Raw genomic sequence first — 22,636 nt, forward strand, 5'->3', positions numbered from 1 at the left:
ATATTTGCAAACCATATATCTGATAAGGGGTTAATATCCAAAAATATATAAATAACTCATATATCTCAACAACAAAAAAACTAACAACCCAATTAAAAAATGGGTAAAAGATCTGAACACTTTTCCAAATAAGATAAACAGATGACCAACAGGCACATGAAAAGATGTTCAACATCACTCATTATTAGAGAAGTGCAAATCAAAACTATAAGGAGGTATCACCTAGTACCTGTCAAAATGGCTATAATTAACAAGACAAGAAATAACAAGTGTTGGATAGGATGCAGAGAAAAGGGAACTCTTCACACACTGCTGGTGAGAGCAGAAACTGGTGCAAGCACTATGGAAAAAAAGACTAGAACTACCATACAATCCAGCTATTCCACTTCTGGGTATTTATTCAAAGAACATGAAAACACGAATGCATAAAGATATACGAACCCCTATGTTCACTGCGGTATTATTCACAACAGCCAAGAACTGGAAACAGCCTAAGTGCTCATCAAGGGATTAATGCATAAAGATGTGGTATATATACACAATGGAATACTACTCAGCCATAAAAAAAGATGAAATTTTGCCATTTGCAACAACATGGATGGACCTTGAGGGTATTATGCTAAGTGAAATAAGTCAGAGGGAGAAAGTAAAATACCATATGATCTCACTCATAAATAGAAGACAAAAACAACAAACACATAGATACAGAAATTAGACTGGTAGTTACGAGAGGGGAAGTGGGGAGGGAGGAGGGCAAAAGGGGTAACTGGGCACACAGTATGTTGATAGACGGTAACTAGTATTTGGGTGGTGAACATGATGTAATCTACACAGAAATCGAAATATAATGAAGTACACCTGAAATTTATATAATGTTATAAACCAATGTTACTGCAATAAAAATAAACAATTACAGGTAACTAAGGAAAGTTACAGATATTTGGTTATAAATAGGGCTTTCTGAAGTTGCTCTCCTGAAGCTCCATATGACTCCATAAACAAGTGCAACTCAACAAAACTTTAGGTAAAATATATTGTTAAAATTACGTATTATTATAGAAATTAAATTAGTCCATCCTCTCTGAAGGTCAATTTTGAGACAGTTATTAAAATTTTAAATTTATATATCCTTGACCAAGAAACTCCTACTTCTAGGAATTTATTCCTCAGATAAACTCAAATGTGTAAAAAGAAATAAATATATAAGTATTTTATTTGCAACATTATTTATAATAGTAAAAGACTGGAAACAACCTAAATGTCTCACAACAAGAGTTGAATAAATCACTATACATAAATTCAATGTGGTCATTATGAAAAGGGAGAGGTCACAGATCTATATGTACCAATATGGAATGCTCTTTTTTTTTTTTTAAAGATTTTATTTTTCCTTTTTCTCCCCAAAGCCCCCCCGTACACAGTTGTATATTTTTAGTTGTAGGTCCTTCTAGTTGTGGCACATAGGACGCCGCTTCAGCATGGCCTCACAAGTGGTGCCATGTCCACAGCCAGGATCCAAACCAGTGAAACCCCAGGCCACCGAAGCGGAGCCCTGGAACTTAACCACCCGGCCATGGGGCTGGCCCCGGAACACTCTTTAAGTTATATTGTTAAATAAAAAACAAAAGGTATAGGGGGCCGGGCTGGTGGTGTAGCAGTTAAGTTCCCACATTCCACTTAGGTGGCCTGGGGTTCGCCGGTTCGGATCCTAGGTGCAGACATATGCACCACACGTCAAGCCATGCTGTGGCAGGCATCCCACATAAAACAGAGGAAGATGGGCATGGATGTTACCTCAGGGCCAGTCTTTCTCAACAAAAAGAGGAGGATTGGCAGCACATGTTAGCTCAGGGCTGATCCTCCTCAAAAAAAAACACAAAAAACAAAAGGTACAGAACAGTGAGTATAGTATCCTCCTATTTATAAAGGGAAAAGGGAGGAGAATGAAGTGAAGGAGATACATCTATATATGCTTACATTTGAACAGAATATCTCTGGAAGGATTCAAAATAAACTGTTAATGGTGGGAAGAACCCTGGAAAGGATTTATTTTTCACTGTATACCCTTTTTTACTATTTCAATTTTTTATTATATATATATAATACATAAAAAATCATTTTACAGCTTTTTCAATCCACACATTTCATACACAAAGTTATTTACAACAGCAAAAAAATAAAAACCTGCATGTCCATCAACGGGGGAATAGTTTAAGAAACTAGAGAATCTATCATTTAGTTATACTTGTCCAACTGTGCAAAGATACATATTTTCCAGTGTGTTCACTAAAATGTCACTTGTAACTGTGAAAAAATGAAGTCCACCTCAATGTCTAGCAAGAAGGATACATCCATACCATTCTATGCAGTCAGAATGCCATAAAATACTGCAGACTGGAAGAAGCAAGTTTTAAATAATATAATTTCATTTTTGTAAAAACAAAAACCCCACAAACTAAGTTATACATACTTTAAAATTCTCTATGCACTTGAGTTTTCTATTTCAAGATATGTACATGTACATCTATACATACGCTTTCCTAAACACAGACTAATGATCTGGAAGGAGAAACATCAAACTGTTAACAGTGCTTACATGGAGAGAAGAAACTGGGGAAAGGGTCTAGGAATTTCATACTTTACTTTAAACAATGTTATATTGTTTGATTTTGTTAGACAAATGTCATTACTTTTCCAATTAAGGGGGGAAAACCTCTAAAAAAATCTGTGAGATATAATACACCCATTTAAAATGATTCTGAATAGCCTCAAAGTATCTCTCTGAAGATTAACTACAAAGGGAAAAGATAACTATCAAGTAGAGAAACCCTGTAGACACCAATTTAATCAAGTGCTTAAAATAAATTATCACCAGTAATAAGAAATATTGATATAAGAATCCCTTAATATGATGTACTGAGAAGGATATGGTACCATTTTTGTGTTATTCTTGCCAAAAATGCATAACACCTCATTCCAATCATGAGAAAACATCAAACTCAAATTGACGAACATTCTACAAAACAACTGCTCAATACTCTTCAAAAGTCAAGGTCAAAAAAAACAAGGAAAGACCAAAACACACTCACAAACTAGAAGAGATTAGGGAGAAACAGAGACACTGTTACAGACTGGAAGAGACAAAGAAGAAATGATTAAAGCAATGTAGGATCCTAGATGGGATCAGTGTGAAAACTGGTAAAATTCAAATAAGCTCTGCAATTCAGTTAATATCAATATTAATTTTCTGTCCCTGATAATTGCACTATGGTTGTGTAAGACGTCCACACTAGAGGACGCAGCCATGAGGGATCGAAGAGAAATGTTTGTGCTATATTTGCAGGTTTTCTGAAAGTCTAAAATGAGTTCAAAATAAAAAGAAAAAAGAACTGATACTGAAGATGCTTATTTACTAATATGGAAAGGCATTAATAATATAAAGTTCAGTAAAGTAGGTTACAAAGCAGTACGTATAAAATCTCATTTTGGTTAAATATTATATATATTTATTTACATGGGGAAAAAATCAGGAAGAATATAACCAAAATGTTAACAGTGGTGGGTAGCGGGGGTTTCAGCATATTTTCATGCAATTTCTGTGTCTGCTAACCTAATATGAATAATATCCTTACAGTGATTTCGTATTTTGGGGATAATTTTGTAATTGTAAAAGTAAAAATGTTTTACTAAAGCCTTTAAAAGAAAACTATACCTTCCAGTATTCTAACTCCAACTTTTCCAGTGTACTCACAGACCAACAAGTTGTTTTCTCCACACATCTGGCAACAACGATAACTAGCAGAGAGATAATATCTAACGTTCTAGGGTATATCTAAGGCTCTTTTCTTCAACAGCAGTAAACGAAAAAAAAAACAACCCTGTATATTCACTGCTATACACCAAACAAAAAACTTTTCTGGCCTACCTAATTATGGAAGGCATATAACTAGTTCCTTTCAAAATTTTCAAGAACATTTTCAAGAACATGAGAAACTTGCGAGTCACCAAAAACCTACCAGATCCTCTGGTTCAAGTCTCTCATTTTACAGATGAGAAAACTGAGTCACAGGAAACAAGTAAATTGGCTTGTCCAAGATCAAATAACCAATCAGCATCAGACTCAGGAACTGACTTATATGTATCCAAACTCCTAGAGTTCAGTGCTCATTCTACTTACCCAAATATAAATACACCATTCTTTTAAATTTACCCTTAAGACTTGCTCAATTTCACTTTAATAGTAAAACAAAACAAAAAACAGAGCTTTGCCTTTTTAATTTTCTTCCTCCAAATGAAGCCTCTTAGCTAACAAGTGCCCAACATTCATGGATGTTACTAAATGTTCTTATATTGTATCTCTGTTATTACATGTCTTAGTGTGAAGAACTAATTAATATTTTAAAATCCTATCTTTATACTGTTTATACTGTTGGTTGATTTGGGCAGAATGTCTGGGTATTGATTTAAATACCCTCCCTCTCCACTGATCTTACTACTAGTTCTCTATCCTTCCACCCCCACCCCACCTTAGCTATTCTTCAAGGTCCACCTAGCTCAAGCGCCACTACCATGAATACTTCACTGATCAGCCTAAGAAAATTTCTCTCCCCGTAACTCCAATACAGCACTTACTGCCAGATAACATTAGTTACCTTTAAACGTGTCTATCGAGCCTCTTCAACCAGATTGTCAGCTCCCTGAGTCTATCTAGCCTCTTCAACCAGATTGTCAGCTCCCTAAGGGGAGGAAATTTGCTTTCCAAATCCCTGTAACCCCACAGGCCTACCACAAGTACATAAAAATTCTCAGTCATTGCTGAAGGTTATGGACTTCTTGCTAGAGAACAGAGAGAACAATGCTGACAACATTAAGCCTTCTAAAACTTTGTTTATAGAATTCTTATAGGAGCTAAAGTACGACTGCAGTCACGCGTCCCTTAACAACAGGGATACCTTGTCAGGCGATTTCATCATCGTGTGAACAGCACAGTGTACTCACACAAACCTAGATGGTATAGCCTACTACACACCTAGGCTACATGGTACTAATGTGACAGTACTAATACGACACCGTCATATATGCAGTCCATCATTAACTAAAATGTCGTTATGCAGTGCATGACTGTATACTCTTTCACAAAGATTTTTTCCTAGATGATTGCCAGAAGTATGAAAAAATTTTTCAACTAAGATTTCTGTCTGTTTTTTTTTTTTCCAGATAAGAAAAACTATACAGCATGTATTTTACTGGGTGACATGTTCAGGAATTACTGGTGACTGGAGTAGGTTTGATTTTTTTCTTTGCTTGGTTGGTTTTAGTATTTTCCCCAATTTGAGATAAGAATAAAACTAAGAACTTTTAAATTCAAGGTCTAGAAAAAAAATTTTTTTCAACATTTGGAATTAAGGGAAGGCTTTCCTACTTGACTGTTCTGTGAAAACAAGTTCTCACAATTCCCTAACATTCCAAACAGTTTCCTTATTCCCATGGAGACTAAAGATATGTTCTCAACTCTGACCCAGGGACTTGGATGTCTGTTTGGGAACATCATTCTGAAAAAGGAACTTCATTTCAGTAGACTAGATTCCTTTTGTTCAAACCACAACTTATATTTCCTTCAACAACTGCTGGATATCTACAGAGCCTTCAGAAGCCCTGTAATTCTTTTTCTAATTCTTCTGTTTTTTGTTGTTGTTGTTGTTTTAAGATTGGCACCTGGGCTAACTGTTGCCAATCTTTCTTTGTTTTTCTTTAAGGATCGGCACCTGGGCTAACAACTGTTGCCAATTTTTTTTTTCTGCTTTATTTCCCAAACCCTCCCTGTACACAGTTGTATATCTTAGTTGCAGGTCCTTCTAGTTGTGGGATGTGGGACACCGCCTCAACATGGCCTGACGAGAAGTGCCACGTCCGCGCCCAGGATCCGAACCCTGAGCCACCGCAGCGGAGCGCGTGAACTTAACCACTCGGCCACAGAGCCGGCCCCTAATTCTTCTCTTTTTAAGTGGTAACAAAATCTGGAGGCTCTAGAATTGTTTATAGCAAATACTGGATTAGTAACTGGAGCATCTCTAGGCACCATGAAATCTTTTTGTTATACAAAGTTTTTTTGTAATACTATTTGACAGATTCATAAAGTTTAAAAACAAGAAAACCAAAACCAAAACCACCACCACCACCCTACTTCAGCTGCTTACTGCATAGGGAAACCCTAGCTATAATGTATCTGATAGTTCCTAAGCCTGTCTGAACACTTCCTCTCAGCCAACTTCTATTCTTACAGCTCAGAAATAAACCAAAATCTACCGTCCTGTAACTTTTATCCTATGCTGCCTGAAATAATCCAATATAATTTACTCTGCTCTTTCACCCAACAGCCTTTCAAATAAATGAAAATAACCTTTATGTCTCTCATCAGTCTCCATTCCAGGGCTAAACTGGAACACAGAAACTAAAGAAATAGGTCCATCCCTAGAAACAAAATTTGGCCATCCCCAATGACATACTATCTAGATTACTCTCCATGTTGATTACTCTTTTATGGAACATGTAGAACATGCCTCTGTACAGAGGAGTGGGACTATTTATTACCTTCCTTATCTGGGGCACTAAACTGCTCTAAAAGATCACATTCTTTTTTTTTGGCAGCCACATCACATTATGATCTAGTGAGTTTGCAGACAACTAAAACCCTTAGATCAATAACATATAAGAGACCTAGTCCTACACACAAATGAGCCTAGGTACAAGGCTTTATTTTCATCTCAATTAAATTTCACGCTGTTAGTTTTGCAGCAATGTTCAGCCTAAGGAGGTTTTTTTTCCTGAAAAGGAGATTTTTTTTTTGGTCCTATAATGTATCTGTTATCCCTGCCAGCCTTGTGTTGTTTGTAAATATGATAAGTAAGTTTACTATGTCTTCATGGCATTGATAAAACAGGCTGGGTCAAACAAGGCCCCTCTCTTTTCTTCCTGTTGAGATAATATATAAGTGCACTGTCAGAATTTGCCTTTGAAAGCATCCTTTCCCTCCTAAGCCATTCTCTTTCTTTTTCTTCTCTGACCATAGGTTCACACTCCAATTTTCTAAGCTCTCCTCGAAGTCTTTGGATGAACGAAATCTGCTGTCCTAAACTCTAGGGTACATATCTCGTGTTCTCTTCTTACTGTACGGAATGTGTATTTGTAAACCAACTAAAATCCTTTCTTAGATTACGAGGCACAGTATGCATGTATAAAAGAATACACGGATGAATTAATAGATTTTTCCTCCTGTGACTAAAGTCATTTCTAGCTTACCCATAAATACCAAAGGTTCAAAGGCATTTTAAAAGGTAGTCCATAAAGACACAGTAAGTTGTTATAGCCCCACTCTTTCACACAAGTCAAATAGTCTTTGTTCTGAAGAACAGCATTAAGTAAACTATTAGAAGGAGAAATATTCAAGTGAGTAATAGTAGACTCCCTTCCGGACAGAGCCTATGTCATTCCTGGATAATAAATAGGCACTTAGGGAAGCACAATAACACTTCTGGAGCCTTTCAGGAACATTTATTTAGTACAGCATATTTCCATAAGCACTTAGCTTATTACAGGAGTGTAACTTAACATTAAAAAAAAGGCTGCGCCAAATGCTTTAAAAAAGCAAACTCAGGGCCAGCTCCATGACCTAGTGGTTAAGTCTGGCGCGCTCTGCTTCAGTGGCCCAGGTTTGCTTCCAGGGAGCAGACCTTTGCCACTTGTTGGCAGCCATGCTGTGGTGGTGACCCACATACAAAATGGAGGGAGACAGGCACAGATACTGGCTCAGGGTGTTTTTTCCCTCAGGAAAAAAAAGCGCAAACTCATCAAATAACTATTGTTTCTTCAAAAGGAGGCACGTTAACTCAGAATACCTTAGAAGAACACAGAGGAGTTCAAAGCAAATCACCTGGGACTAAAAAAATCTTACTATTTTGTCTTAAGCCATCTGAGGTAATGGGTTAAAAGCTCAGAGAAAACTGTTTCACAGAACACAGTGCATGATTAACACCTTTAGAGAAATGGGTAAAATGCTGGTAAGGGAAATCTGATGTAACCCTCAAAGCCAGCAGACACGAAGAAAGGAGGGGCAGAACCCTGCATTGGTTCATCCTGCATCACTGGTTTACATACATATCTACCCAGACAGACTCTCTATGTGGTACTGAGGACAAAAACCTTTTTCTTTGTAGGACAATGTCTGTTATTAAACATAGGCAGTCAGTCTCCAGCACTAGGTCATCCATACTAAGTTACTATTCTTCCCTAGCCTCTAACAGGTAGTGGGACTGAATCAGTCATTCTGACCTGCAGTTTTAGAAATTAACTTCACGTCTGACACTACAAAATTTGGTACTGCAAATCAGAATTTAACCTAGCTGCCCACAATAGAAATTAGAAGACAACGAAAAAAAAAAAAAACAGGTACTAGGTCCTGCCATGATCTGGTGACAAAGCACTTTAGTTAGGACTCAAGAGACTGTGGTTCTCATCCTATTTTTCTCAGTGTCTTTAGTACAGAAAGCTGTGCTCTGGCCTAAAATGATACAGATTCAAGTTTCTAAAGAAAAACACTTCTACTGAAAACAGCATGTAACTTCTTACTCCTTCCTCTATATCTCAATATTTTTAAGTCAACTATCAGAAGACCATGTTATCTCTTAAAGATGCCACACACATTACTAGATTGTAGATAATTTTTTCCTTGATTTTCATAATGATTAGTGCACAAACATAACAATATTAAACTTTTTTAAAAAGCTAAAATCCCACCTTTTGGACACAAGATAACTTTTGGGAGTAATGGAAATGTTCTATATCCTGATTTGGTGGCAGTTACACAAGTGTATACATTTGTCAAAACTCATCAACCAAAACACTTAAAATAGATGCTTTTTTTTGCTGAGGAAGATTTGCCCTGAGTTAACATCTGTTGCCAATCCTCCTCTTTTTGCTTGAGGAAGATTCGCCCTGAGCTAACATCTTGTGCCAATCTTCCTCTATTTTGTAAGTGGGCTGCCACCACAGCATGGCCACCAACGAGTGGTGTAGGTCTGTGCCTGGGAACCAAACCCAGGCCACCCAAGTGGAATGCACCAAACTTAACCACTAGGTCAGAGGGCTGGCCCCATGATGCATTTTATTGTACATAAATTATACCTCAATAATGTTAATTTGTTAAAAATCCTCCCCATTCAATTTTAAATTTTTTAACCTCGTTATCTCTCAACCTCAACTCTTATTACTTCCACCCCTACTCCACCTCAGCTAAAGTCTGCTCGTTCATTCATTCATTCATGTATTCAATAAAAATTCTCAAGCAATGTACCACTAGGTACTAGAGATACAGAAGTGAACAAGAAACAGTTTATGCTTTCAAGGAGTTTATTGTCTAGAAGGACAGACAGACATTAAACAGGCAATGCTGAGCACAGCTTGAGATGTGCTATATACAACAGGAGTATGGGAAGGGTACTACAGGAACACACACAGAGGTACATCTAACCTGGCTCTACCATCACAAAACCTGACGTGCCTCCATGGTCTCAAACTCCAAAATTCCCCTTTCTGACCATAACATTCAGTCATTCCACTTACGTCAACATCATAACCTTTAATACCTCAAATCCCACCAATTCCCTTGGCCTTTCTTACCTCCATGTTCAGCCTGGACTCCAAGGTTAGTCCCTATCTTAACGTGCCCCTTCATTCCCGTCTCCCTCCCTCCATCCACGATCTCCCTCCCCCAATCAATACCAATCTTGCTAAAATAAATCACTGATGTTGATCCTCAGTTATTCATTAAAAGTATGTAAATGTCCGCTATATCAAGTGCATACTGGGATATATCAGTGAGGAAGTCAGACATGATCCTTGCCTTCATGGAGCTTACATTCTGGTGGGAGAGACAGAATAAGTAAATAAAGACAATACAGTCATTACAGATTGTAATAAGTGCAGTGGAGGAAATAAACAGGATGTTTTGACAGAGAATGATAAGAGGAATCCATCTTTTAGACAGGGTAAGTATCAAGAAAAATCAGAGGAAAACACCCTAGGAAAAAAGAACAGCAAGCAAAAGTGCAGACCCTGAAGCAAGACAGAGCTTGCGCTTGTTTTAGAAACTAACCATGGGGCCAGCCTCGTGGCCGAGTAGTTAAGTTCACATGCTACGCTTTGGGGGACCAACGTTTTGCCAGTTCGGATCCTGGGCACAGACCTAGCACCGCTCACCAAGCCATGCTGAGGCAGAGTCCCACATAGCAGGACCTATGAGAGTATACAACTACGTACTGGGGGATTTGGGGGAGCAGGGAAAAAAAAAAAAAAGCAGCTAACAAGCCAGGGTAGCTAAAAGTGAATGAGGAGAAAGTAACAAGAAATGAGGGGAGATGTAGGAGCTGAACCAGGCAGAATCTTGAAGGACTTGTGATGAGTTTAGATTTTATTCCAAGAAAATGGGAAGCCACTGAAGGATTTAGGCAGGAAACTGACATGATCTGATTTTGTCTTAAAAGATTACTACTCTGGTTGCTCTATGGAGAATGGACTGGAAGAGGGCAAAAATGGAAGCAAATAGACCAATTAAGAGGCCACTGCAGTTGCCTAGGCAACAGATGGTAGCTTAGACTAGAGAGGTGGAGTGGAGACAGAGAGAGTTGTTTGTGTTCAAGAGCTATTATGGAAGTGTCATCTACTGAGACAGGGATAAGAAAACTCTTGATCCGCCCTCTTCTTTTCCTCTCCCCAAACCTGGTCCTTACTCTCAGCATATGGCACAACCACAGCCATGAATGCTTAAGCCAAAAAGTGGGGATCCAGAGGTCATCTGTTTCTTCCCTTTTCCCTCATACCTAATCCATAAGCAAATCTTTTCGCTTCTACCCTACTTCCAAAATCTCTCTCAAATCCATCCACTTTTCTTCATCTCCAGTGATAGCTCTCTAATACAAGCCACCACCAACTATGATTCAGGTTACTGCAGCAGCTTCCTAATTGCTCCCTCTGTTTGAAACACTTATCAGACATCCAAGTGGATATGTCAAGTAGGCATTTGGATTTGTGACTGTGGAGTTCAGAAGTGAAATGACCTAGAGATATTAATTTGGGAACTGAACGCATACAGATGATATTTAAAGCCATAGAACTGGATAAAACACACAGGCAGAGGGTGTACGCAGGGAAAAGAAAACAGCTTAGTACCACGCCAGGAGACATCTTCTGAGACAGACTTAAGAAAGAAAATCTAGTCAGAGAAGACAGAAGGCAGATGTTCTATTAGACCACCCCACATATTCTCTGAATTCAAATTTTTCTCAGTCCTCATCTTCCAGAACCCAACAAACCACTCTCTCCTAGAAACTACACCCTGTGACACTGCGCTACCCTTACCTCCTACATGCTTGGCTGCTCCCTTTCTAAATCCTTCTTTGGTTCTTCCTCCATCTCCTACCCCTGAAATTCAATGATTCTTATCTCCCTTCCTTCCACCTCTCCCCCCTCCCTCCCTCCATCCCTCCGTGTGTGTGTGTGTGTGTGTGTGTGTGTGTGTGTGTGTCTGTGTACACACACACGTACTCTTTCCTCCTCAAAGATTTTATCCATTCCCACAACCTCAACTGTCAACTCTATACTGAGAATTTGCAAATGTCTAGCTAAGTCTCAACCAAAGTGTGGCCCATAGACCAGGACTTCAGAATCAGTCGGCCATGCTTGTGAAAATGCAAATTCTCGGACCCCACCCCTGACCTAAGAAATCAATTCCCCTAATGATTCTTAAGGAATGGCTTTTATAAATGTCCAATAATTCATACCCATTATTTCACTCGAATTGCATGTTAGGTGATGTTAGGAATTTGAGAGCCTTCATGCTTATTAATAGCAACATGACAGAAAAATGACGTGGAGTCTAAGAAGGAAGTTTGACAAGAATAAGAGAAACTATAACCAGGAACAAGACTCTAATAGAGTTGGTAAGATTTCTTAAAACTCTGTAACTGTCCCATATTTATTATTTTTGTTTTCCCTGTCTCCCAATGGTGCTTTAGAATACAAGCCATTCAAATGTTAAAGAATCTCTGAGCTTATTTTGCTTAATAGCAAAGCAGCGAACTGGAAAGTCAGTATCTTACTCCACTGTGAGAATAAAATTGAAGATGGTAGCCTTAGAAAAGGAAAGAAGGAAAATGTCTGGAATGCTCAAGCAGATAGAGAAACCCAAGCCAAAAAAAGTGATCATGAGGCTTAAGAGTCACAGGTCTTCATGCACTTACATCATCCCATTTGTATTAAAATTCTTTGAGCACTTGTCTTACCTGTGTCACTAGGCTGTGAGTTCCCTGAGGTTATCACTCTTCTCCTACTACTCTAAAATCAACGTACTACTTTGCAAAATGCAAAGCCTTACCCAATCTAATATTTCTTGAAGTAAACAGTTTGCCACATAATTCTAACTTGATTCCTGTACCATTATCTCCAATTCCAAATAAGTATAGAGTCCAGATTAATAAGGTTTTACTGTACTGCCTGGAAGGAATTAATATATCAAAGCTTTAAATAAGAACTAGTTATCTTTGGCAATACAAAATTACAACAACACTTCTGGCCACAGCACACGGTTTCTCCACTCCTCCTAAGATGTAGAAAGCACAAGCTACCATTAAGACCAGATGCTTCAGCTGCTTCTAAACTTTTCCTATCTTCTCATTTCTTATCATCCCAAATAGATGCTTCCTTCTTCAATACCAGCAGTGAAGTGAAGTTGAACTGCTATTTAGGGTAGAGGATGGTTGCAAGCACTGCCCTAGTTGGTGGCCAAACCCTTATTCCAACTCCTTCCCAATCTGGTTTCTATCTCCCAGCCAGTCTCTCTAGTCCCTGGGGTGGACTCTTATTTCTGGACCTCATTCTGTTCTCTCACAAGACAATGCTGAAGTGTCTGCAGAGTTAAAATACTTCAAGAATGCTTTTATTAAAACTACAAACCAAAGAAACTTCAGAAAGAGGTGTATATCCCACACTTTTCTATACGCAGCAATAAAGACAAACTGACAAACTCAACACCATGCAGTGATCAATATCTGAATAATTCCTATCTCCTCACTAGATGCCTGAGAATATCCAGAACATTCCCTAATATTGCCCACTACTCCTCAGTCAGCTTTCTGCCTGTAGCCGGACTACTGACTCAAATTTGCTATCTCTGCCTTCCCTTTCTTTCAGAATATAAGGAGAAAATATAGATTCCGGTATTAATTAATGGTATTACTGATTTGAAATGTCTGGAAGTCTCTTCTTCAGCTCTAAACAGCAGCGACAGATGACAGGCTTCTCCATCGAGGATGAGGCCTGGGGTTCTCGAGACGCTAGAATGAAGGACTGCAATTCCTACACCCCATATTTTGACATGAGCTGGCAGCGGCAGCATTTCCTGCCACTATCAGGCTCTACCCTGCCAGCTATGCAATACAACACTAGGTGCTGCGTCCTGGATTCCTATCACCAAGAAAGGTTAACACTGCATCTATAGGAAAATGGCTCTTCCTCCAACCCCGCCTCAGCCCCCACATCAGACCATTTAATAACATCACCAGTTCCTTCTACTTCAGGATAGAGACACGCTTGAGCTCGTCACGGCTAATAAATGACAAAGTCATTATCTTCCGTAGACTTGGCGGGCAGGGACGTGGGTGATAACTAACTTTTTATTAGGCGGGTTCCTTCCAGATCAATCCATACGGCTCCCCCTCCCCAGAGCCTCCACAAGGGGTGAAACCCCATATCCTCCTGAGCTCGGCAGGGACGGCCGGCGGGGGTTAGGGGGAAGAAACTTGTCTACAAAGACTTACAGATGCCAGTCGCTGAGGGGTCTGGGGCAACTCGGTGCTGACTTCCATCCTCTCCGCACCCCGGGCCTCCTCGTCCGCCATCTTGAGGGAAACTGACGCCCGCGGTTCCAGACCCCGGCCGGACTCGAGCGAAAACCTGTGGCCGGCCCAAGAGATGAGGGGCGACACTTTTACGACGGCCCCTGAAGTCGGGTTTGACGCAGAATCGAAGAGCGACTTCCGGTCCGCTTCCCGGAACCAAGCGTCAAGGCGCGGCCCGTAGGGGCGGAGGGTTTTCTTCCCGTAATGTCTTAGTCATAGCGCCTGCTGCCTGAGTGGTTGTAAATTTGGTTTCAGTGCTGGGAACTGTTGCACCTGCGAGGTAAAGAACAAATTCAGCGTTTGTTATGAAAGGAAGGAAATTGTCAGGAGCTAAGTGAGGACCTGTTCTGGGTCTCTTTCTGGCCAGGTTGTTGGTCTGGGTGTGTTTTGTCTCGACGTACCTGCAGTGGCTCCCCAGAGGCTGCAAAATGAAAAAGTACTCAAAGCTAGTCCATCTTTAGGAATGTAGTCTGTGGGCACGTGCACATGCGCACAAGACAGCTTGAGCCCCAGCTTGTTTAGGAGAGGTGGTGAAGAAATAAGGAAAAGTTGTAAACATTCTGGTAATTCTTCGGTAGAGGGAAGACAAAATAAACATGGTACGTCCGCATTACGGAACACCATGCAGCTCTTTAAAAAAAAAAAATGAGATAGATCTATGTGAAAAGATAAAGACAAATTAATTGATGAGGGGGAAAACCAATCACGTTGCCACAAACTATATATTTGCCCTTACCTACGTTTAAATGCGAAGGAAACAGTATGAAAGGGAAGAGGACAAACTAATAGTTAGCTCTAAGGACCAGGAGAGGAGGAAGGTGGTCAAGATCTGCTCTAGCTTCATCTATGTTTTAAATTGTTTTGTAAACGATTTAAGAAATATTTTTTTAATAAAGGGAAAAATAATAATAAAGCTCCTAACACTCTGGAAAGAATAAACTATTTGGGAAAAGATTAAGTTAGATCTTCATCTCGAATCATATATCAGAATAATTCTTAATGAATTGAAGAGTTAACCATTTTTTTAAAAGTAAAGAAATAAGTAAATATTTGTATAATATTGGGATGGAGAAGGGTTTTTAAAGCATGACACCAAAAGCAAAAAAATAAAAAGACTAAGTAATTTTATCAAAATTAATAACGTATATAGAAATAAACTACACAAAGTTAAAAGGTAAAGAAAAACCAGGAAGAAATGTCTGCAACATTCATGACAGACTAAAAGATAAAACCCCAAATAAGATTATTCCAGTAGGGAAAATGGCAAAATACATAAATGTGCAACTCAATTTTTATAAATATATTAAAAAACCTAACTAGTAAGCAAATAAATGCAAATTTAACAAAAGTGGAATTCCATATATTGCCTGTAAATTTGGTAAGTTTTTTTTCTTGAAGATAACCATTGTTGGTAAGCTGGAAGGATACTCATTGTTATGTAAAATGCAAGTGTAAATTGGTAAACCTACAGGAGGACAACGTGGCATTGTTCAGAAGCCATTTTTTTAAAATGCATATTCTTTGGCTCAACAATTCCGTTGTTAAGACTGTGTCCTAGAGAAATAACTCAGGATGCAAGTGAAATTTTAACTACGTCATTACTAGTAATGGAGAAAATTAGAAACAACTCAAAAGTCCAACAAGAAAGGACATTGAGGGGCCGGCCCATGGCCGAGTGGTTAAGTTTGTGCCCTCAGCTTTGGCAGCCCAGGGTTTCGCAGGTTCCAATCCTGGGCACAGACTTGGCACCGCTCACCAGGCCATGCTGAGGCAGCTTCCCACATGCCGCAACTAGAGGGACCCACAACTAAACAAAATATACAACTATGTGCTGGGGCGGGGCAGGGGGGGTGCGCTTTGGGGAGAAAAAGGAAAAAAAATCTTAAAAAAAAGGACATTGGCTAAATAAACTATAGTCACCCATACAATGCAGTACCCTGCAGCCATTAAAAATGTGGTAGAACAGTGGTTCTTAACAGACCCTCTAAGAGTTCTCAAGACTCGGGAAGTCTGTGAAGTAAAAACTATTTATAGTTCAATAATAAGAAGTTATGTGCCCTTTTTTTAAACCATGTTGGTATTTGTACTTACTGGTGTAAAAGCAATGGTAGGTGAAACTGCTGGCCCCTTAGCACAAAATAAAGGCAGTGGCATCAAACTCAACTAGTCACCAAAGTGATCTCATAGTAATTAGTCATTTCTTCACCACCATGCTATAGCAGTTAAGGGGGGAGAAAAAGCATGTTTCTCTTAACAATGTGCTCGATGGAGCAGTAAAAATTATTAGTTTTATTAAATCTCAACTCATGAGTCTTTTAAATATTCTGTATGCGACAAAATAGGAAGCACACATAAAGCTTTTCTGCTGTGTACACAAGTATGATGGTTGACTTGAGAAGCACTTCTGTGATTGAGTTGCCAGCTGAACCAGCCACTTTTCTCATGGAACACCATATTTACTTAAAAGAACAACTGACAGATGCCCTCGGGGTTTCAGACTTAGGTATTTGGGAGGCATTTTCTCAAATATGAACAAGTAAGCCTTTTTCTTCAAGGAAAACAACTAACAGTTTTTGTTGTCTGTGATAGAATTCAAGTTTTCAAGTGAACGTTTTGTGGAGAACTTGTCTGCCACTGTCAGTTTGACAAAAGTCCCAGTGAAATTGATGGTGATGTCAACACGTATGATTTTTTGGATATTGTGTATTGAAATGTATTGACATTTGGAAGATCTGTTTAACTCAGTGAACCAATATTTCCCAAATGACAAATGCAGGATGTTACTCTATCAAGCATGGATAAAAGATCCATTCACATTGCTGAATAGACCAATAGAATTTAATGTTATGGAGTACAAAAATTTCGTTGATATGATTTCAGATTCCACGCTGAGTTGATCTTTAAGATTTTACTATTTGCCCAGCTCTGGTGTAGTTTCAAAGAAGAATATCCACAATTATCTGAAAACACAATTGAAATACTCCTCACTATTCCATCTATGTATCTGTGTGAGCCCAGATTTTCTTCATATGCTTCAACCAAGACAACATATCACAAGAGATTGAGTGCAGAAGCAGATATGAGAACCCAGCTGTCTTCGTTTAAAGAGAGTTGCAAAAATGAAAAATATTGCCACACTTTTCAATAATATTTTTGTTTTGGAAAATTTGTTTTTTATTTAAAAATGTTATTTAATATGTATTGAGTTGATAATTGTTATTTTAAACAAATTGGTAGATATTTTTTAATTTTCTCAGTTTTATTTTCTAATGCAGTGAATATCAGTAGATATAACCTACATAAACAGAAGGTCTTTGAGGTCCCCAGTTTTTAAGAGTATAAAAGGATCCTGAGACCGTAGAATTTGAGAGCCACTGTTGTAGAGGCATTCTTATTGACTTGAGATGATATTCACTATATATTGTTGGGTGGAAAAAGCAAATTACTAAAACAGTATGATTTTATTTTTGTAAGACAAAAATTGCACCTAGATATTTAATGAAGAATACTAATCACCGAAGTATTACTCTTGGTTATCCCTGGGTTGCATCATTGTGGAAATTTTTATTTTCTACTTTCAACTTAACTATGTTTTCTTAATAACTATTATTGTGTAAAATGTTTTTTGTAATCTACCTATTTTTTAAGGTAAATAAAATGCCAAATACCCAGATAGATAGAGAGGTGGGTAGATAGGCAGATAGATAGACAGATAGATAGATAGATACCCAATCTATGCAGTTCAAAAAGCTTCCTTGATAATGTCTTCCTTGATCTGGCTAGATGTGTTGGGATCTTACCTGCTTCTTGGAGGAACTAGTAGCTACACATCTACTCTCTGAAATAAAACTTTCTGGATTTGAATATCTTTTTTACCAGTTGCTGGTTGTGTGACCTTAGGCTAATTAACTTGAGACTTGGTTTCCTCATCTATAAAATAGATGTGGTAATGAAACTATTTTTCTCATATGATGGTTGTGAAGATTAATGAGACACTCCATCCAAAGCCCTCAGTGCTTGGGATTGTTCAGTACAATGCCTGCTAGTGTTTAGGATGGACATTTTTGTTTTTCTGGCTGTCCTGCATCCGGTGGCACTTTCTCAATTCCGTGTTTGTGTGGGGAGGGCAGGGGATGTCTTTCCATTGTGGGAACTCTTGTTGGAAGGAGACAGCGTCCCCAAACATGTGATTAGAATTCATTCCTGCTCGGTGTCCTCAGGCAGCAGTGTCCATTCAGACTATTCTTGCTAAAAGACAGTTGTGCCTCCTGCTTCCTGGTCGTCTGCAGTTCCTTGGGTTTCTGCATTTTTTCTAAGCCTGTTTCCAGCCTCCTGCAGAATCTCTGAGTCCCTGATATCCTTTCAGTAAATAACCTTTTTTCTTAAGGTAGCTACAGGTGGTTTTTATTATTTGAAAATGAAAGATTCCTAATTGATGCATTAACTGTTAAAATATTATTTATAACAATACTGCCTTATGTCAGTTTTTCATGGCCTGTCTTACCTCCTTTTCTAATTTGTTAGTTCCTTTAGTGCAGGAACCAAGACATATACATAGAAATGTCAGTAACTATGTTAAAGACTTTAGCTGCATTTTCAAGTATAACTCTCAAAATAGTCCTGTGATGTAGTTCCTATTATCACCATTGTACAGACAGGGGACTTATAAGTTTAACAAGTGAGGTTACTTGTTCAAAGACCTGCAATTACTAAGTGACAAAACCTGGATTCAAAACCTAAGTGTCTCTGGCTTCAAAATTTGTGTCTTTAACCACTTCACTCTCCTACCTCCTCTAAAAAAATTTTTGTCTCTTTTACCACTTTATTTGTTGCAATATAAATGTCTATTATTAAATAAACAAAAATATTCATCAGGTATCTGGCACATATTTAACATCCTCATACATTTATATTAGACATTTTATAGGGCATGAGCCGGATAAAATAGATAATAACTTATGAATTATCATTGCTCTTTTCTGATCTAGACCAAAGTGTGGCTTGGCCTAGTTTAGAATAGGATTATGAATTTCTTTGATCCATATGCAAAGACATACTTCTTTTCTTAATTAGCATCTGTTCACAGTAACTTTTGTGAGTAAATAAGCTACAACTTCATTTTGCAGGTGCTATTTTACTGTTTGAAGTATTGTTAACAACTAATACACATTAATTAGCTTTCTCGATGCCCCAGGATGACACAGTCAGTTGGGACAGCCATGCTTAGAACTATGTTTTCCTTAGACTCCTCACTTACGGGTTGTGCTGGAGGTTTTCAACTCCGGTTACATATTACAATCACCTGGGAAGTTTTTAAAAATTCCAATGCCAGGCCTCACTCTGTGATTCTGATTTAATTAAACGAGGTGGGACCTGAGTGTCCATTTTTTAAAACTCTCCCAAGTGATCCTAATAAGTGAGAACCTCCTGGGTGATTCTATTTCAACTGACCTCTTTCTCTGAGATATTTTCTTATGTGGGATGATAGTAGTGCCTGCATGCTTCATCCTGCCTGGTACAAATTCTCAACATTCCTCATCCAGATTAGGGAACAGCACCCTTCCTAATTGGCCTCCTGTTTCCACGTCTTGCTCGTGCTCTTCCTCTATTCTTTTGCTAGAATTATTCTTCAATATAAATCTAGTCATGTGACTCTCTTACCTAACTGTATTAGACGACTGCTCTATAGGATAAAATTTAACCCTTAAGCATGGCATTCAAAGCCCTTCTCTGTCTGTCTTGAAATGATTGCTAATCTGATCTCCCTAGCCACCCCTCACCTTAAACTATCCACTCACATACAGTCTCATACTTCTGTGCTTTTGCATAGGTTAGTCCCTTGGCCTAGAGTGCCTCCTCCCCCACCATACCACCTCTTTCTATAAAGGAATTTCTGTTTATTTTTTAGGGATCAGCTTATATATGGCTCCCTCTGAGAAGTCTTCTGATTCTCTCATTCTCCAGTAGGCAGAATTGCTCCCTATGTGCTTTCTTCGCACTTTAAATGGCTCTGACCTAGCCCTTACTGTGTGACATTAGAGTTCTTTAGATGCCTATTGACCCTGCTAGACTGTGAGCTTCTTGAGAGTAGGAATTTTGTCTCAGATTTGTATCTATAGCACACGGTGGCTGCCTACCATATCGTGGATATTCACTATTTTCAATATTACTGAAAATTGAAAATAATATTTTCTCAAATATTACTATTACTATTATAAAATATTATTACTATTATAAAATGTTATTATTAATATTACTGAAAATTGAAAATAATATTTTCAATATTACTGAAAAAATACTAAAATACTACACAGATACAAATTATTGTAATTGAAATTTATAAATGGTTCTTAAAATACATTCTTAAAGATCAACTCACAAAATATGCATTGATCCCACAATAATTGCCAAAGCCAGATTAGAAGCTAGTACTTTTCATATTTATTTCATTAGAGCCTTCTTCCTAGGGATCTTAGAGTTTTCAGCTTGAGAGCTTATCAAAATGCAAGTTATGTTTGGGGAGGATAACGTCTTAGATTACCTTTTAGTAGGGATTAGTTTAACAGATGCCTGAAACCCAAATTCTTTGGACTTGTACATGGTGTTAGAGGTTGGGTTTCAAAAGAAGCTGACTCTGAAGCAGAGATTAACATACAGGTTTATTAGGGAGAGCTCTTGGAATCAACATCTGTAGAAGGGAAAGAAAGGGAAGGAAACATGCTTGGCTGAAGGAGAAGCTGTGCTGCAATGCAATCTGAATGAAGGCCTCAACCAACTCTGGGGATTTCTGAAGCTAGACCAGCTCTTCAGAAATGAGACCAGGGCGGGTAGGTCTGTATACCCTCACATTGGTCAGTCATTAGATGTGGGAAGCCCTGTCAAGAGGGGTCACCTTAAGCAAGGCAGCCCTCTTCAGCAGAGGTAATTCCTGCTGAGGCAGCGCAGCTGGCAGCATTCCCAGGAGCTAGGGAAGTAAGTCTTTCATTCCCAAAGGGGGATCTGGGTGGCACATTATAGTTGCCACCAGAGATAGGAATGATGAGAAAGAAAGAGTTGGAAAGAGGCAACTAAAAAAGCCCACGGGCCGGCCCAGTGGTGCAGCGGTTAAGTGTGTACATTCCACTTCGGCGGCCAGGGTTTGCGGGTTCAGATCCCTGGTGCGGACATGGCACCACTTGGCAAGCCGTGCTGTGGCAGGTGTCCCACATATAAAGTAGAGGAAGATGAGCACGGATGTTAGCTCAGGGCCAGTCTTCCTCAGCAAAAAAAAAAGAGGAGGATCGGCAGCAGATGTTAGTTCAGGGCTAATCTTCCTCAAAAATAAAATAAAATAAAATAAAAAAGCCCAAAGGCTTTTCTTACTTTCTTCAGTTTAGCCTATACTTTTGGGAGGCTGTGTGATACAGGGGAAGGACTGTAGAACGCAAAATGCCTGGGATTTGAATCCTGATTTCACTACTTCCTACCTGCAAAGTATTAGATAAGTCACATAGTGTCTCTGAGCTTCAATTTTCTCATCTGTAACTGTGATGAAAAAAATGTGCCTGAATAGGTGATTTCAAGAATTAAACAAGAAAATCTATATGAAACTACTTTGTTAGGGGCTGGCCCCATGGCCAAGTGGTTAAATTTTCGTGCTCCGCTTTCATGGCTCAGGGTTTCGCCGGTTCGGATCTTGGGCACAAACCTAGCACTGCTCATCAGGCCATGCTGAGAAAGCATCCCACATAGCAGAACCAGAAGGACCTACAACTAGAATATATAACTGTGTACTGGGGGGCTTTGGGGAGAAGAAGAAGAAAGGAAAAAAAGAAGATTGGCAACAGATGTTAGCTCAGGTGCCAATGTTTGGAGAAAAAAAAAGAAAGTACTTTGTCAGTTATCAAGCGCTATACACATACTATATGGTGTTGTTACAAATATTTGATTTATTGATTAAGTTGACTAGTACTCCTCTGTTCAAAAACTAGTGGGTAACAGAGAGGTAGTAGTGGTGGAAATAGTAAAACTGCTATCTGGTTGGCAGCCCAAACTGTGCTTTTCTCTTCCTTGTTTCACAGTGATGGTAAGGAACAATGAAATACAGTTCTCCAGACTACTTCTCACTGCTCTGTGCAAAGCATCACGAAATGCAACTCTTTTGTGTCATTTCCTCTTTAACTCTTGCTGAGTGTGGTCCATTGATCCAAGAGGCTGCCAACATGCCTACTCTAACTTTTTTCTTTTGACTTTTACTATATTTTGATGTAATAAACTCCTTCCCCAAAGATGTACGTGGATTTGGTAGTATTGTCTTGGGCCAGAGGAGTTGTAAAGTAATTAAATTATATGTGAATTATTCTATGTTAACATGTTTTAAGGAGATAAATAATTTATGGCCCATACACGAAGCTCTAAATGGGAACTGGTGATCTCAGAACAGAAGGAAGTTTAGGAACTCAGGAAGAGGATGACAGAGGACAGAGATACAGAGGAGCTTAAGGTTTTGAGAGATGCAGGGAATGACAAATCTGAGCTGATGGAGATTGAAAGGGTTAGGCAGTGAGCCCATGAGAAAATCCACTAACCCAAAAAGTATTATCTCATTTACTCCTTAAAACAGTCTTGTGAAGTAGAGACTACTATTGTCCATTTTAAAGGTAAGATGACAGTGAGTCAGAGGTTACAAGATTTGCCTAGGGGCCGGC

At 38.8% G+C, this 22,636-nt stretch overlaps 1 protein-coding gene across 2 annotated transcripts in view; it reads right to left on the bottom strand.

Moving 5' to 3' along the window:
* Nucleotides 1-14,222, bottom strand: part of UBR1 (ubiquitin protein ligase E3 component n-recognin 1) — a 163,634-nt gene extending 149,412 nt beyond the window's left edge. For both annotated transcript variants that reach the window (XM_046651989.1, XM_046651988.1), the window contains exon 1: nucleotides 13,869-14,222. In XM_046651989.1, the coding sequence (XP_046507945.1) occupies nucleotides 13,869-13,949 (81 nt within the window). In that variant the 5' untranslated portion in view covers nucleotides 13,950-14,222. The remainder of the gene's footprint in view (nucleotides 1-13,868) is intronic.
* Between the last annotated feature and the right edge of the window lie 8,414 nt (nucleotides 14,223-22,636).

Source organism: Equus quagga, chromosome 2 (genome assembly GCF_021613505.1).
Source record: "Equus quagga isolate Etosha38 chromosome 2, UCLA_HA_Equagga_1.0, whole genome shotgun sequence".
NCBI lineage: Eukaryota > Metazoa > Chordata > Mammalia > Perissodactyla > Equidae > Equus > Equus quagga.